Below are 14,597 nucleotides of genomic sequence, written 5' to 3'. Positions count from 1 at the left end.
ATGGTTGATTTCGAGCCCTCAAGTTCTAAAACTCGAAAACCACTCCACTTCAGAGGGAGCCATTTCTCACAATGTTTTATACTGCCAACCTCTCCCCATTACTCTTTACCAAGTGAGGTTTAATGCTAATAATTATTTTAAGTAATTACCAATAGTGTCCACTGCCTTTAACTAATAATCCTAGGAAATTTGAGAATCCCTTTCTTGCATAATCACAGAGATACATAGTAATATTTATTCCTTAACTTTAAAAAAAAAACCAAAAAAACAGCAAGACTTAAATGACAGTAAGTATCTTAAATCCTTTCCTTACTGTGAGCAGTTGAATACTATCAGTCCCATTAATCAATGCCATGTATATTTGTTTCCCTCATGTATAAAAACAGTGTATGTGGGACCAACGGAATGCTCCCAACAACTTTCAGTGTGCAAGAGACTTATAATGTCATAAATTCATAACAGCAAAGATCTCAGATGTGTGGATATGATATCATTGTAAATATACACTGTTAATGCTACTTGTTGTTATTTGTGTATATGCTATTAAAAGCTGCTGTTTTGTTTTGTAGGCTGTTCCTTGACAAGCCCCGCTTTTTGGAACGTGCTTCCACATACATATATATTGACTGTACTTTTTTCTTGATGATAATACGTGGAAATAAACGATGCTTTGAGTTTAGTTAATTGAATTGTTAATTTTACATTTATAGAAAACTTGGAGCAGATGAATCAGATACAGCAGAATGTCGTGGAAGCTGAGAGACGCTGTATGACGTACATCAAACGTTATAACAAACTACAATCAGACTATCATAATCTAATCGGAATAACTGCTGAGCTTGTGGACTCCTTAGAAAGCTGTATCAATGGAAGTCCGGTAAGTTATGATGTGGATTCGTCTGCACAATGTCAACTAAGTTTGTTATTAGTTGACTCAACTCAATTCAACTAACCGGCTAGTGGAAGTTGTCTGTTCAATGTCAACTTATTTTCTTCTTAGATGACACAACTAAACAGCTAGCGAATGTTGTCTGCTCAATGTCAACTAAGTTTGTATTAGTTGACTCAACTAACTCAGCTAAGCAGCTAGCGGATGTTGTCTGCTCAATGTCAACTAAGTTTGTATTAGTTGACTCAACTAACTCAGCTAAGCAGATAGCGGATGTTGTCTGCTCAATGTCAACTAAGTTTGTATTAGTTAGTTGACTCACCTCAACTTACCAGCGAGTGGATTTTTTCTGTTCAATGTCAACTTGGTCTCTTATTTATTAAATCAAAACACACTAGCTCGCTAGTGGATGTTTTCTGTTCAATGTCAAGTTAGTCCATTAGTTGACTCACGAGCTACTGGATGTTGTCTATTTGATAGCAATTTAGTTTGACATTAGTTGACTCAACACGACTCAACTCAACTCAACTGACAAACTAGTGGATGCTGTCTGCTGAATAGCAACACTCAAAACAAAATCAGGAAAAAAACTGTTTTACAGTAACCATGGTATTACCTGCCCAACATATCCAAGCCTGGTTTGATAGCAATTTAGTTCTCCATTAGTTGACTCAACACAACTCAACTCAACTCAACTGACAAACTAGTGGATGTTGTCTTCTGAATAGCAACCCACAAAATAAAATCAGGAAAACATCTTTTTTACAGTAACCATGGCATATCCAAGTCTGGTTCACAAAGATGCCTTAATGGCCATGGCTCCATTGCCCTGGTCTTGGCCTTGGTGCTGCTACAAAAGTTTCAAATAGACCAACAAATTTTCCAAAGGAAGTATCCTTTTCAAAATAAAAGTGGTCTTGCCCTCCCAAAGATGAAATTCCAGACCTGTATATCCACTACTAGATTAGTTTTATTTCCTGTGCCAAATTTGTAGATGTTAGTTTTTGTTTTTTTAACTTGACCTAGTGATTTGTTCTCTGCAGGTAACGCCAGAGTACTTACAAACTGTTTGCCAGAGATTGTTTTCAAATCAACTCCGAGAGTCTGTGGATGTCAACAGACCTTCAACTGTAAGTAGATAATTTGTTAAATTCTTGATGATGTAAGAATCATTAAAAAGTAGTTTATAATTTTGATACGTAGACTCTGTGGAATGTCCTTGCAAAATACTCTCACGCTCTAGTTTGCATTTTTGGTGTGTTTGGGTCATACGAAGCATTGATATAGCGCTATACTCCCAGCTCTACGCTGCCCTACCAAGAGTAACTGTTAAGATCAGGGAACGAAGGATGAGGCTTGCTGGCCACTGTGTCCGCCATCCAGAGCTAGCTGTGAGCCCCCTAGTTCTCTGGGAACCCATCAATGGAAACAGGAGCAAGGGCAGGAGGGAGCAAGGGCAGGAGGAGACTAACATTCGTAGATCAGCTGAAGAAGGACTCAACACAACAGGAAACAACTGAGCTTAGGACGCTGATTAGGAGGGGTGCATTTTTTTTCTTTTCTTTAGACATCCTCTCGCTCAACTGATACTTAGAACAGAGCGCTGTACAGGAGACCTGGACAAAAAGAAAAACAAACGAATCAGGGTTGTTTGGGGAACAGAAATGTCTTCAGGAGGCTTTCAAATACAGGCAACGAGATCACCTCTCTCAGACCATGGTCAAGACTTGTCCTTTTCAGATGGATCAACTTGTAATGTTTGCTGAAATAATTTTGATTTATGGAAGAAAGTTATTGTTGTGTTCCTTTTTTTTCTTGAAAGGCTGGAGAGATAATCAGAGCTTCGTTTGCACATCCAAGGTAAGAAGAGTCTGCTTTTCAAACAAATTTAGAACATTTTCTTGTTTCAATTTGAATTTTTTTTTCAGTACTTTTTGTTTCTGTTCTGGTTATGACGACTATGAAAAATCAAATAATAAACTATAAGGAAAATGTGACTGGTTATATTGAGATTGATTTTGAGGTGGCCAATGTAGAATTGACGAGAGCAGGATTTGAACCTACGTCTCCGGATTAAAGACGCTGGACACTATTGGTAATTGTTAAAGACTAGTCTTCACAGTTGGTGTATCTCAACCTATGCGTAAAATAACAAACCTGTGAAAATTTGAGCTCAATCGGTCATCGAAGTTGCGAGATATTAATGAAAGAAGAAAACACCCTTGTCGCACCATGGTCAGATGCTTGATTTCGAGACCTCATAATCTGAGGTCTCGAAATTAAATTTATAGAAAATTACTTCTTTCTCAAAAACTACGTCACTTCAGAGAGAGCTGTTTCTCACAATAAATACTATCAACCTCTCCCCATTACTCACAATCAAGAAAGGTTTTCTGATAACAATTATTTTAAGTAATTACATGTACCAATAATGTCCACTGCCTTTAACTTGCCGGTGATTTCCCAACTTAGCTATTTAGCTCTAATGTTGGCAGTCTCCCTGCATGTAGTTAGCGAATCTTTATTTTGTGAATGCTATAACATCCCTATACTGCACAATCATACTCTAGCCATGGATCACAAAGGGCAATTGAAAAGGATCACCCAGGCATGAAGCTTCTTCTTTTCAATATCAAAAGATAAACCAATGGGGAAAAGATACAAGATTGTTTATTTCAATACTATTTATTGTCATTTGTTTGAATAAGGACTCTTTATTGCAATATTGCACTCGCCTTTATTCATGCAAGCTGTAATTACTGTGATTTTGCACCCGCTGAGGCAACGGTATAATCCAGATGAATGAATGAATGGGTGTATGATTTTGACTTGGTGTTAATTTCTGGAATGGGTGTATGATTTTGACTTTTTGTTAATTTTCTGTTTTTATGTTTATTTGCATGATGATGCTCGATGCATGATGATTATCCCTAATGTGTTTCCCTCACCCATAGTCCAATCCCAGAAGAGAGATTCAGGTAATTTTTATATTTACCTATTTGTGTATTCTGTCTCTTCTTTGTGACCTCAGTTTACTAAGCCTGGAATTCCTTCTTCGGTTTCGAACCAAGACCCTTTTTTCTTCTTCTTTTTATTCTACATTTCATTCATTTAACTCACTAGACACCTTTGGTAGTTGTCAAAGACCAGCTGTCGATTTCACAGAACTCTTCCTAACTTAAGACTCATCTTTCTTAGGACGAGTCCCAACCCTGCACTGTAGCATGCAGACCTTAAGATTAATCCTAAGTTAGGACGAGTTACTCGTCCTAACTCACGATAAGACGAGTCCTAACTCTTTGTGAAATCGACCCCTGTATTCTCACTTGGTGTATCCAAACATATGCATAAAATAATAAACCTGCAGTAAAATTTGGGCTCAATTTGTCATTGAATTTGCAAGAGAATAATGAAGAAGAAAAAAAAAACAATTGTTGCAAAAATGTATGTGCTTTGAGAAAGGCTTCAGGCTGTGTACTGAGGAGTAAAATCTTTAAAAACTACGTCACTTCAGAGGGAGCCATCTCTTACAATGTTTCATACATGTACTATCAACAGCTCTCCGTTGCTAGTTACCGTGTAAGTTTATTATATGATATGTTGTGTAATACAAATTGTGTCCAACTGTTGAGTGCCTTTAAATAATAATGTTATGCTCATGTGCTTTCCAAGTCCTGGGGACGATTTCCCAAGTTGTTCTAAACTGCAAATCAATCGTAGTTGCTTAGTAAAGTGTGATGTCTTAATGCAAATCACTATGGTAATACTGACAATTTGTCTTGCGAGGAACTTTTTTGCTTTGTGAAGTTGTGCCCTGAGCATATATTTTATAAACATCTCAAGAGAATTCACACCAACGACCTTTCTTCCCTCTATTCATTCTAATACTCAATCCTCATTTAATAATATCTGGACCCCAGTTTCATGGCTCTGCTTCCCGCCAAGCTCTGCGCTTACAATCACCATTCTGCACTGAATTTCTGCGCTAGCTGTGTTTACAAGCGAAGAACGCCCATTTAACATCTATTAACTGGAAGTGTCGTGGCCGAGCGGTTAAGAGCAACGAATTCAAACTCTGGTGTTTCTGATCAGCAGAGTGTTTGAATCCCCCAGCCCTGACACCTGTGTCCTTAAGCAAGACACTTAACCATTGCTTCGTCCTTCGGATGGGACGTAAAGCCGTTGGCCCCATGTGTTGCGTAACGCATGTAAAAGAACCCAGTGCACTTATCGAAAAGAGAAGGGGTCCCCCCCGGTGTTCCTGGCTGTGGCTGCTGTATGTACCGTAGCACCTTGGAAACCCTTACAAGGTGCTAAATAATTGGGTCTCAGAATTCATCACTTCAATAACCTATCTTTCTGAAAGTTTGTATATACTCAGCGCCTTGAGTACCTTGTTTGGTAGATACATGCGCTATATAAGACTTCGATATTATTATTACTATTATTAATTAATGTTTGATTGAATTGAATTGAATTACAGTAAAGATGAGGTTCCATTACTTCCATCTCTTGATTATGATCAAGTGAAGTTTGATATGATCAACGCTCCAAAACGAAGACGAGAATTACTCCTACAAGCTCTGAGATGGGTAAGAGATTCAGGATTGTATATTTGATTCTAGTGAACTCTGTATAAACTCTGTGTCTGCAACTGCTTGAATTTTGAATACAGAATTTTGAATTGTTATACTGTCCTAAAAAAAACACATTGCTGCTGTTCTGAAGAGGGTGGGTTTCCGCTAAATCCATTTTTGCTGTCAATATTGTGCTAATCAGTTTCTGCTGAGAGAGATTGGAAGCTCCATCCCTCTTAATGCTGGTAGTGCTTCTCTCTGACAGTCAATTAGGAGTTGTTTTATTGTTTCTTTGTTGGTTTTTGTTTGCAGCGCTTGACTCGCAGTGAACCAGGTGAACAGCGAGATACTGTACTATCGGCCTATATACAACATGACCTACTAGGATGTGCAGAAATGAATGAACACAGGGTGAGTTGGTTCTATCCCCCACCCTTTTACCACTAGTAGCCCATTAACCACCCATCCCCAACCCTCTAGCCTACAAGTAACCCATCAACTACCCGACCCTTGCCCCTCTATCATATAATTAACCCATCAACCACCCAGCCCCACCCCTCTATCATACAAGTAGCCCATCAACCACCAGCCCCACCCCTCTATCCTACAAGTAGCCCATCAACCACCAGCCCCACCCCTCTATCCTACAAGTAGCCCATCAACCATCCAGGCCTCACTCCTCTATCCTACAAGTAGCCCATCAACCACCCAGCCCCACCCCTCTATCCTACAAGTAGCCCATCAACCACCCAGCCCCACCCCTCTATCCTACAAGTAGCCCATCAACCATCCAGGCCTCACTCCTCTATCCTACAAGTAGCCCATCAACCACCAGCCCCACCCCTCTATCCTACAAGTAGCCCATCAACCATCCAGGCCTCACTCCTCTATCCTACAAGTAGCCCATCAACCACCAGCCCCACCCCTCTATCCTACAAGTAGCCCATCAACCATCCAGGCCTCACTCCTCTATCCTACAAGTAGCCCATCAACCACCAGCCCCACCCCTCTATCCTACAATTAACCCATCAACCACCAGCCCCACCCCTCTATCCTACAAGTAGCCCATCAACCACCAGCCCCACCCCTCTATCCTACAAGTAGCCCATCAACCACCAGCCCCAACCCTCTAGCCTACAGGTAACCCACCAACCACCCAACCTTCTAGCCTACAAGTAACCCATCAACCACCAGCCCCACCCCTCTATCCTACAAGTAGCCCATCAACCACCCAGCCCCACCCCTCTATCCTACAAGTAGCCCATCAACTACCCGACCCTCGGCCCTCTATCCTACAAGTAGCCCATCAACCACCAGCCCCACCCCTCTATCATACAAGTAACCCATCAACCACCCAGCCCCACCCCTCTATCCTACAAGTAGCCCATCAACTACCCGACCCTCGGCCCTCTATCCTACAAGTAGCCCATCAACCACCAGCCCCACCCCTCTATCATACAAGTAACCCATCAACCACCCATCCCTTGCCCCTCTATCCTACAAGTAACCCATCAACCACCCGACCCTTGCCCCTCTATCCTACAAGTAGCCCATCAACCACCAGCCCCACCCCTCTATCCTACAAGTAGCCCATCAACCACCAGCCCCACCCCTCTATCCTACAGTTAACCCATCAACCACCCAACCCTCTAGCCTACAGGTAACCCACCAACCACCCAACCCTCTAGCCTACAAGTAACCCATCAACCACCCTTCCCCAACCCTCTAGTCTACAAGTTACTCATCAACCACCCAACCCTCTAGCCTACAAGTAACCCCTCAACCACCCAGCCCTTGCCCCTCTATCCTACCAATAACCCATCAACCACCCGACCCTTGCCCCTCTATCATACAAGTAACCCATCAACCACCCATCCCTTGCCCCTCTATCATACAAGTAACCCATCAACCACCCGACCCTTGCCCCTCTATCATACAAGTAACCCATCAACCACCCGACCCTTGCCCCTCTATCCTACCAGTAACCCATCAACCACCCGACCCTTGCCCCTCTATCCTACCAGTAACCCATCAACCACCCGACCCTTGCCCCTCTATCCTACCAGTAACCCATCAACCACCCATCCCTTGCCCCTCTATCATACAAGTAACCCATCATCCACCCGACCCTTGCCCCTCTATCCTACCAGTAACCCATCAACCACCCGACCCTTGCCCCTCTATCCTACCAGTAACCCATCAACCACCCGACCCTTGCCCCTCTATCATACAAGTAACCCATCAACCACCCGACCCTTGCCCCTCTATCATACAAGTAACCCATCAACCACCCGACCCTTGCCCCTCTATCATACAAGTAACCCATCAACCACCCGACCCTTGCCCCTCTATCCTACCAGTAACCCATCAACCACCCGACCCTCGCCCCTCTATCATACAAGTGACCCATCAACCACCCAATCAATCAAAGTCTTTATTATATACTGATACAGAAAGCAGTAATGGATGCCCTCATAGCTGGAGATGACGTAACTCAACAATACATGGCCAGGTTATTCAATGCATTTGCATCTCTTGCTGCAGGTACAGTAATCCTTTATAAAGAATCCATCCCAGATCAGTAGAAAAGAACACTGTATCACAGGCCTGGGGTTCATTTTTGAGAGGGCAAGGCCATTTTTATTTTGCAAAGGGCACTTCCATTACCCTTTTTGAGGTATGGGAGACGCAATAGGAGTGGACAGTGTTAAGTTTGGGTGTATACACACAAATTTACCCAAACCCAATAGTGTTGTAGCATTGCGTCCACCATATCTCAAAAAGTCTTATTGGAATCTCTTAAAGTCAATGGGAAACTTTTGAAGGGGCACCAAAGCCAAGACTAGGGGCAACAGAGGCCATGGCTTGCATGTAATACTATAAATATAAAAATAATAGATTGTATCGAGTATGACGTTACCACTCAAACACCTGCTAACAATTTGGCGTCTGTGAATGTGTGCGTGCTTGTGCCCTACAAATCAAACCGGGAACGCTGCGTGCTTCATTGATGTATGCTTTTAGACCCGCATACGGCCTGCCCTACAATATGGCTGCTTTCATAGCAACAAAAGGGGTTATTCAATACCGTCTATTGATTAATGAATTCCATCTTCATCTTTGTTGCTTTCAGGGAGGACATATCTTGGTAAGAATGAGAAGATAATTGAGGTACTTGAAGCAACTCTGCAATCTGAGGAGAAAGATCCCATCACAAGAGAAAATGTCCTCGGAGCATTACAGAAACTCAGCCTCAAGTAAGTCAACAAAAACTCCACCTTCCAACCCCCCCCCCCCTCAAAAAACGATCCCATACTTCAAAAACGTAGTCCCACATAACTTGGAGGAAAATACTGAATGTTGAAGGGCCTTCAGCTTCACTGAATGAAGGATAAGTAACTAAAGGGATATTATTGGCCCAAGGGGGGGGGGGATTTCACAAAGAATTAAGACTATCTCGAGTTTAACTTAGGACTTGCTTTAATTTGTTATTTTTGTGAAATCCATCCCAGGGCACTACTGTAAAGTGCATTGAGACGAATATTCTGGAATGCGCTATATAATAATTTGTTAATAGAATTATTGTGATTATGACCGCTAGATAAGAAGCCACAATTATTACTACTATTATGTGATCAGTGAGAACACATTACAAAGGTGTCACAAAATATAATGCAAATATTGCTTTATTTGTCCACAGACGTCATCTGCAGACTTCAATGATAAACACTGGGATCATCAGCTGGCTCATTGGAGTGCTAGAGGATAGCGATTCCTTGTCCGATTATACATTAGAATACTCCGTTGCTTTGTTGATGAACTTGTGTCTTCGAACAGCAGGTACAAACAAAAAAACATCCATAGTTTTAAAACTGTCAATATCTTATCACTGAGCTTTATTACATTACCTTGCTGAAGTAGAAATGAAGTGCCAGCCTAAACCCTATGGCCTGTGCCCGATTTCATAAAGCACTTAGCTGTCTCTTCTGTCAGACACAATCTATCTCGTGTGCATGATAACAATTATGAACTGTTTTCCTCTGTATAGACAAATAGCAAAAAATTGTTAATAGCCTGAAGTTTTGACCATAGCAGAGTCTTTCTCGAAGGTAAAGGATTATAAAATCCTTTTTCCTTAAAAGGAAAAAAGATTTATTATTCAGAAGTTTAGTGAATTTTTGAAGTCTTATGTGCATTTTGACAAAGATTTTCTTCTTTTTCTTCTTGACAGGGAAGACAAAATGTATCAAAGACAAAACCAAGATGCTGAAGGTGTTGAGCGATCTCCTGGGTCATGAAGACCAAGAGGTAGGAATAATATATCCAGGGTTCTCTCCAGAATGACAATGTTTTATGTGGTCACCTTAAAGGCAGTGGACACTATTGGTAATTACTCAAAATAATTTTTAGCATAAAAACTGACTTGGTTACAAGTAATGGAGAGCTGTTGATAGTATAAAACTTTGTGAGAAACGGCTCCCTCTGAAGTAATGTAGTTTTTGAGAAAGAAGTAGTTTTCCACTTAAATATTTGAATTTGATTTCGAGACCTCAGAATTAGATTTTGAGGTCTCAAAATCAAGCATCTGAAAGCACACAACTTTGTGTGACAGGAGTGTTTTTACACCAAGTGAGAAGACTGGTCTTTGACAATTACCAGTAGTGTTCAGTGTCTTTAAACTGTAAAAAATAGAATGAAAGGGCTTCCTTTGCGGACTACAATATTTAACTGTGTGTGTAGATTGGATCAACCACATGCCTAATTAAACTTTGCCATATATTTACACATTTTAACACATTTCCATTCATTTTCTTAACTCAAGTAAAATTCACATGGCGAGATCATACACCAATGGGAATGAGGTTGCACCAACATGACCAACCCGCCTTCCATGAACTGGAAGATATACAATTTATGCTAATTTATTCATGTATTTATTTCGCAGATCCGCCCATATGTAAATGGCACCCTGTACAGCATCCTTTGTGTTCCAGAGATAAGAGAAGAAGCTAAAGCTATGGTAAGTCACACCCAAAATTTTAAAGTTTTACTTAAATCTAAATTTGATGCCTCTCGGTGAATTTCCATTTTTGAAGATTGCAACAGCTGACGATGACTAGAGCAAGCTAATCGAAACGTTGAGACCAATTCAAGAACTGACTCCGCGGTAGTGCAGTTAGTTCTGATACTATAAGCTAAAGTAATAGTCCCAGCCAATTTGTCTATACCTTCCACCCAGTGTAGTAGTTAAAAAGCAGGACAAATCTTTTCAGAACTGAGAAGTCTCCTGAACATCCGGTAAATCTTCTCCAGAAAGACAGTTCTCTAAGAACAAACTCTACCTAGTATTAGTAGGTACACACATGGTGTTACTGCAAACCAAATAAATATAGCATTTTTCAATGAAAGGAATTTTTATTTTGACTTGCAGGGAATGGAAGAGATTCTTAAATGTTTCATCAAAGATGACAGCCCAGAAATGAATCGGCAAATTCATTTCATAATCAAACAACTTAATACAGGTATGTTTGGGGTGGCTCCTGGGTCATTAGGGGTAAGGGTAAGAGGGTTAACCCAACACTTGGTCTTTTAGAATGTAGAATACTGGTGTCTAGTTGACCCAGCGGGGGTCCAGTGCTGTCCAGTGGCAGATAATGAATGTTCATCACGAATCACTTGTTTCTCATTAAGAAAACCAGAGTCCTACTTAAGAACACGCAGAGGAATTAAGAAATGACACAACTCATATTTTGAAGCAGTTACCATAAGTCATGAATTATTCATATTCTGCTGCCAATCCATGACCCAGGTTCACTTAACTCCAATCACATCCACATTCCTTTTATGAATGATTCATGAGCTGTGTACTGCTGTTGACCAATCAGCTGCTGAGGTTTAAATGGCCACACCCACTTTCCCACTTAATATTAATTTATGCATTATTCATAATACGGTAAATTTTTGGTGTACTTGTTCAGATGTTGTGACTGATGATGTGGAGTCTGATGATGAAGAAGATGAAGAGCCAGAGGTAAGGAATTTGAGTAAATGGAAGAAATAAAAAATACTTAACCATAATTGCTTTTTCCATCTGATGGGTGAGTCGTAGTCCCATGTAGTAAGATAGGTAAAAGAACCCAGAACACGTACTGTGGAAGAGTCGGGGGTTAAGGCCGCGTGACACTGCAGCAGCGGAAACGATAACGATCACGACGCAAAGAGAACGCTCTCTATTGGTTGAATGTGCGTGTGCGTATTTTTTGTGGAGCAATCGACCAATAGCATGCATTCTCTTTGCGTCGTGATCGTTATCGTTTTCATTATCGCTGCAGTGTGACTTGGCCTTTAACCTTGGTGTTTCTGGTTCAATGCTAGCACCCTTGTCTGCAGGTTCTTATGGGCTTCTAAATTACAGTCTTTAAGTTGGCTGTTGAGGCATCCTTGGGTTTTATTACCAGAAATTCATTATAATAATTTTGCATGAATAGTGTTTTTATCAAGATTTCTGTGAATGAATCTTCTGTGTTTATAGGAGGACCAAGACCAAGACGCCATGGAGGCTGACTTGGACAAAGCTGAAGCTGTTAAAGCTAAGCCAGGAGAACTAGCTGGAGAGAAGCTTCTCAGTACAGAGTACCTAGGGGTAAGGATACAAACAACATATCCCACTCCTGCCCCCATTCCCTAACTGTAACCCTAACCGAGCTGACTTAGACAAAGCTGAAGCTGTTAAAGCTAAGCCAGGAGAACTAGCTGGAGAGAAGCTTCTCAGTACAGAGTACCTAGGGGTAAGGATACAAACAACATATCCCACTCCTGCCCCCATTCCCTAACTGTAACCCTAACCGAGCTGACTTAGACAAAGCTGAAGCTGTTGAAGCTAAGCCAGGAGAACTAGCTGGAGAGAAGCTTCTCAGTACAGAGTACCTAGGGGTAAGGTCAACCAATCCCACTCCTGCCCCCATTCCCAAGCCAGGGATTGAGGTTTCCCATATGAATCAACTTCCAAGATGCCATTATCATCTTGGATCAATATGAAACTGGGAGTGTGGCCCTTCTGATTCAGACACATAAATCTTGAGAAAGGTCGTGGGTTCGAATCCCACCCAAGTAATATGCCTGTGATTATGTTCACAGAGCTCAAGAAAGTACTGAGTATACAGTGCTAACACACACTGTTGTATGTAAAAAGTAAAAGCAAAATTAATATTCTTTATTCCCGATGCAAATGTCCATCTATTGAATCTTGAGAAGATTATCTCATGTAATCTGTTTAAAACCAGTTGGATGATCCATCCAACTTAACTAATGTTAATCTGTTTAATTTCATTAGTATTTCTTTAATTTTTATAATTGTGCTTATTTTAAAGATTCAGATTTTTTACAAATAGATTTTTACAAAAGACACGTCCATGTTTACTGCACGACCAAGGAAGTGGTCATTTTAAAGATAACTGTTCTGATGGAATCCTGTCTTATTATTGATAAATGATTTATTCCCAGATGCTGACAAACACACCATTCCCAAATCTTTCTGATGATAAGGTAGCAATTACCATAAGTCATGAATTATTCATATCCTGCCTGCCAATTCAAGACACAGGTTCACTCAACCGCCAATCACACCCCTATCCTTTTATGAATGATTCATAAGTCATGTACTGCTGTTAACCAATCAGCTGCTGAGGTTTAATTTGCCACACCCACTTTCTCACTTAATATTAATTTATGCATTATTCATATCCTGCATCTCCAATGGCTGAAGTGGATTGTTTAACCCCTCACATCCAATCTTATTATGCATGTATTATAATGTATTCGTTCCTTGCATTAACATATAATGCTACCAATCAGCTTCCCTTCCCAACACCTTTCATTAATAGGTTATTCATAACATCAGAAAATGTCTGCACTTGTCAAATATTGTTATGTATTGCATGAATAATTCATTTTAGTTTATCCAATCAGTGGTCCTTTGGTTGTCAGGTTTGCATAATTTCATATAAGGTCATTAGCATAAAATTTAAAAATTGTATTAAGCAATTTAAGCTGTTATAAAGTGATGCCTCCCCAATGCTCTACCCCCACCCACTAACCCCTCTTCCATTTGATGTTCCTTTCTCTATTTATAACCTGTATGATAAATCTTGTTTGTATAATTTTGGGAGTCGAATCTCCCAGTGTTAATGTGCAATTCTCATTTTAGGTGATAACTGGGCCCAATTTCATAGCCCTGTCTATAGCTTTTAGCGCAAGGCAAATGTTCGCGCTAAGCGTAAGCATTTCTTAAGCATAAGCATATTTCACAAGTTAGCAACGACATTAGACATTAGACGCGTACACCATGGATTTGCATTGTAACATCATTCATTTTCATACAGTAAGCACCGGAAGGTTAGCATGCCTTTTTCGTGTGCTTACCGTTAGCATCACTATGAAATAGAAACTCGCGCAGTAAGCACAAAATCGGCCATTAAGTAGATCTACGAAATTAGGCCCTGTGCTGTTAGACTCGCACCATATCTTTGCATGAAATCTGCTTCCCAAAATGGCAGACCATGAGCAGACAGTGGTGACATTGGTGCAGGGTGGCTCCCTCTGAAGTAACATAGTTTTCAAGAAAGAAGTAATTTTGAGTTCAAATTTCCACAGGTTTGTTGTTTTGTGCATATGTTGAGATGCACCAAGTGAGAAGACTAGTATTTGACAATTACCAAAGGTGTCCAGTGTCTTTAAACAAAGATTGATATGGGAAAAGTGCTCTACCAAGAAATGATCTTATATAGAAAAAAAATCAAAATGAGCTTGGCTGTTTTGCCATGGAATAGAAGGGTTGTTGGGGTCTATACAGGTTTCCTCAGAGCTAGGGATGTTTGTGCGTTGAAGTTAAACATAAAATTGTTGGATAGATTGTCAGCCCAGTGTTCTTATTTCTTGTCAGGGATCTGCAATGAATGAGAAGCCGTTCTCAAGACCTGATACTGGGAGCAGTGCCATGGTGGACATCTCTCAAGAGTAAGGATTTACAACGACTTGTGTTTTATTTAGTTATTTTATTTTCCACAAACACAAAACAATCGCAAAAGACATCAACAACAGAGAAGCATTGCCTCACTGCTTAACAAAAAAGC

At 40.6% G+C, this 14,597-nt stretch overlaps 1 protein-coding gene across 1 annotated transcript in view; it reads left to right on the top strand.

Moving 5' to 3' along the window:
• LOC117302223 (lisH domain-containing protein ARMC9-like) overlaps positions 1-14,597 on the top strand; it is a 28,955-nt gene that overhangs the window by 3,841 nt on the left and 10,517 nt on the right. The window contains exons 6-22 of the mRNA XM_033786054.1: positions 272-287; positions 711-877; positions 1,933-2,019; positions 2,712-2,749; positions 3,844-3,867; positions 5,373-5,481; positions 5,779-5,877; positions 7,920-8,010; positions 8,600-8,723; positions 9,167-9,306; positions 9,698-9,774; positions 10,412-10,486; positions 10,898-10,988; positions 11,445-11,497; positions 11,999-12,109; positions 12,970-13,011; positions 14,408-14,481. Coding sequence (XP_033641945.1) covers positions 272-287; positions 711-877; positions 1,933-2,019; positions 2,712-2,749; positions 3,844-3,867; positions 5,373-5,481; positions 5,779-5,877; positions 7,920-8,010; positions 8,600-8,723; positions 9,167-9,306; positions 9,698-9,774; positions 10,412-10,486; positions 10,898-10,988; positions 11,445-11,497; positions 11,999-12,109; positions 12,970-13,011; positions 14,408-14,481 — 1,418 coding nt within the window. The remainder of the gene's footprint in view (positions 1-271; positions 288-710; positions 878-1,932; positions 2,020-2,711; positions 2,750-3,843; positions 3,868-5,372; positions 5,482-5,778; positions 5,878-7,919; positions 8,011-8,599; positions 8,724-9,166; positions 9,307-9,697; positions 9,775-10,411; positions 10,487-10,897; positions 10,989-11,444; positions 11,498-11,998; positions 12,110-12,969; positions 13,012-14,407; positions 14,482-14,597) is intronic.

Source organism: Asterias rubens, chromosome 18 (genome assembly GCF_902459465.1).
Source record: "Asterias rubens chromosome 18, eAstRub1.3, whole genome shotgun sequence".
Taxonomy (NCBI): Eukaryota; Metazoa; Echinodermata; class Asteroidea; order Forcipulatida; family Asteriidae; genus Asterias; species Asterias rubens.
This window is presented reverse-complemented; position numbering and strand designations above follow the sequence as displayed.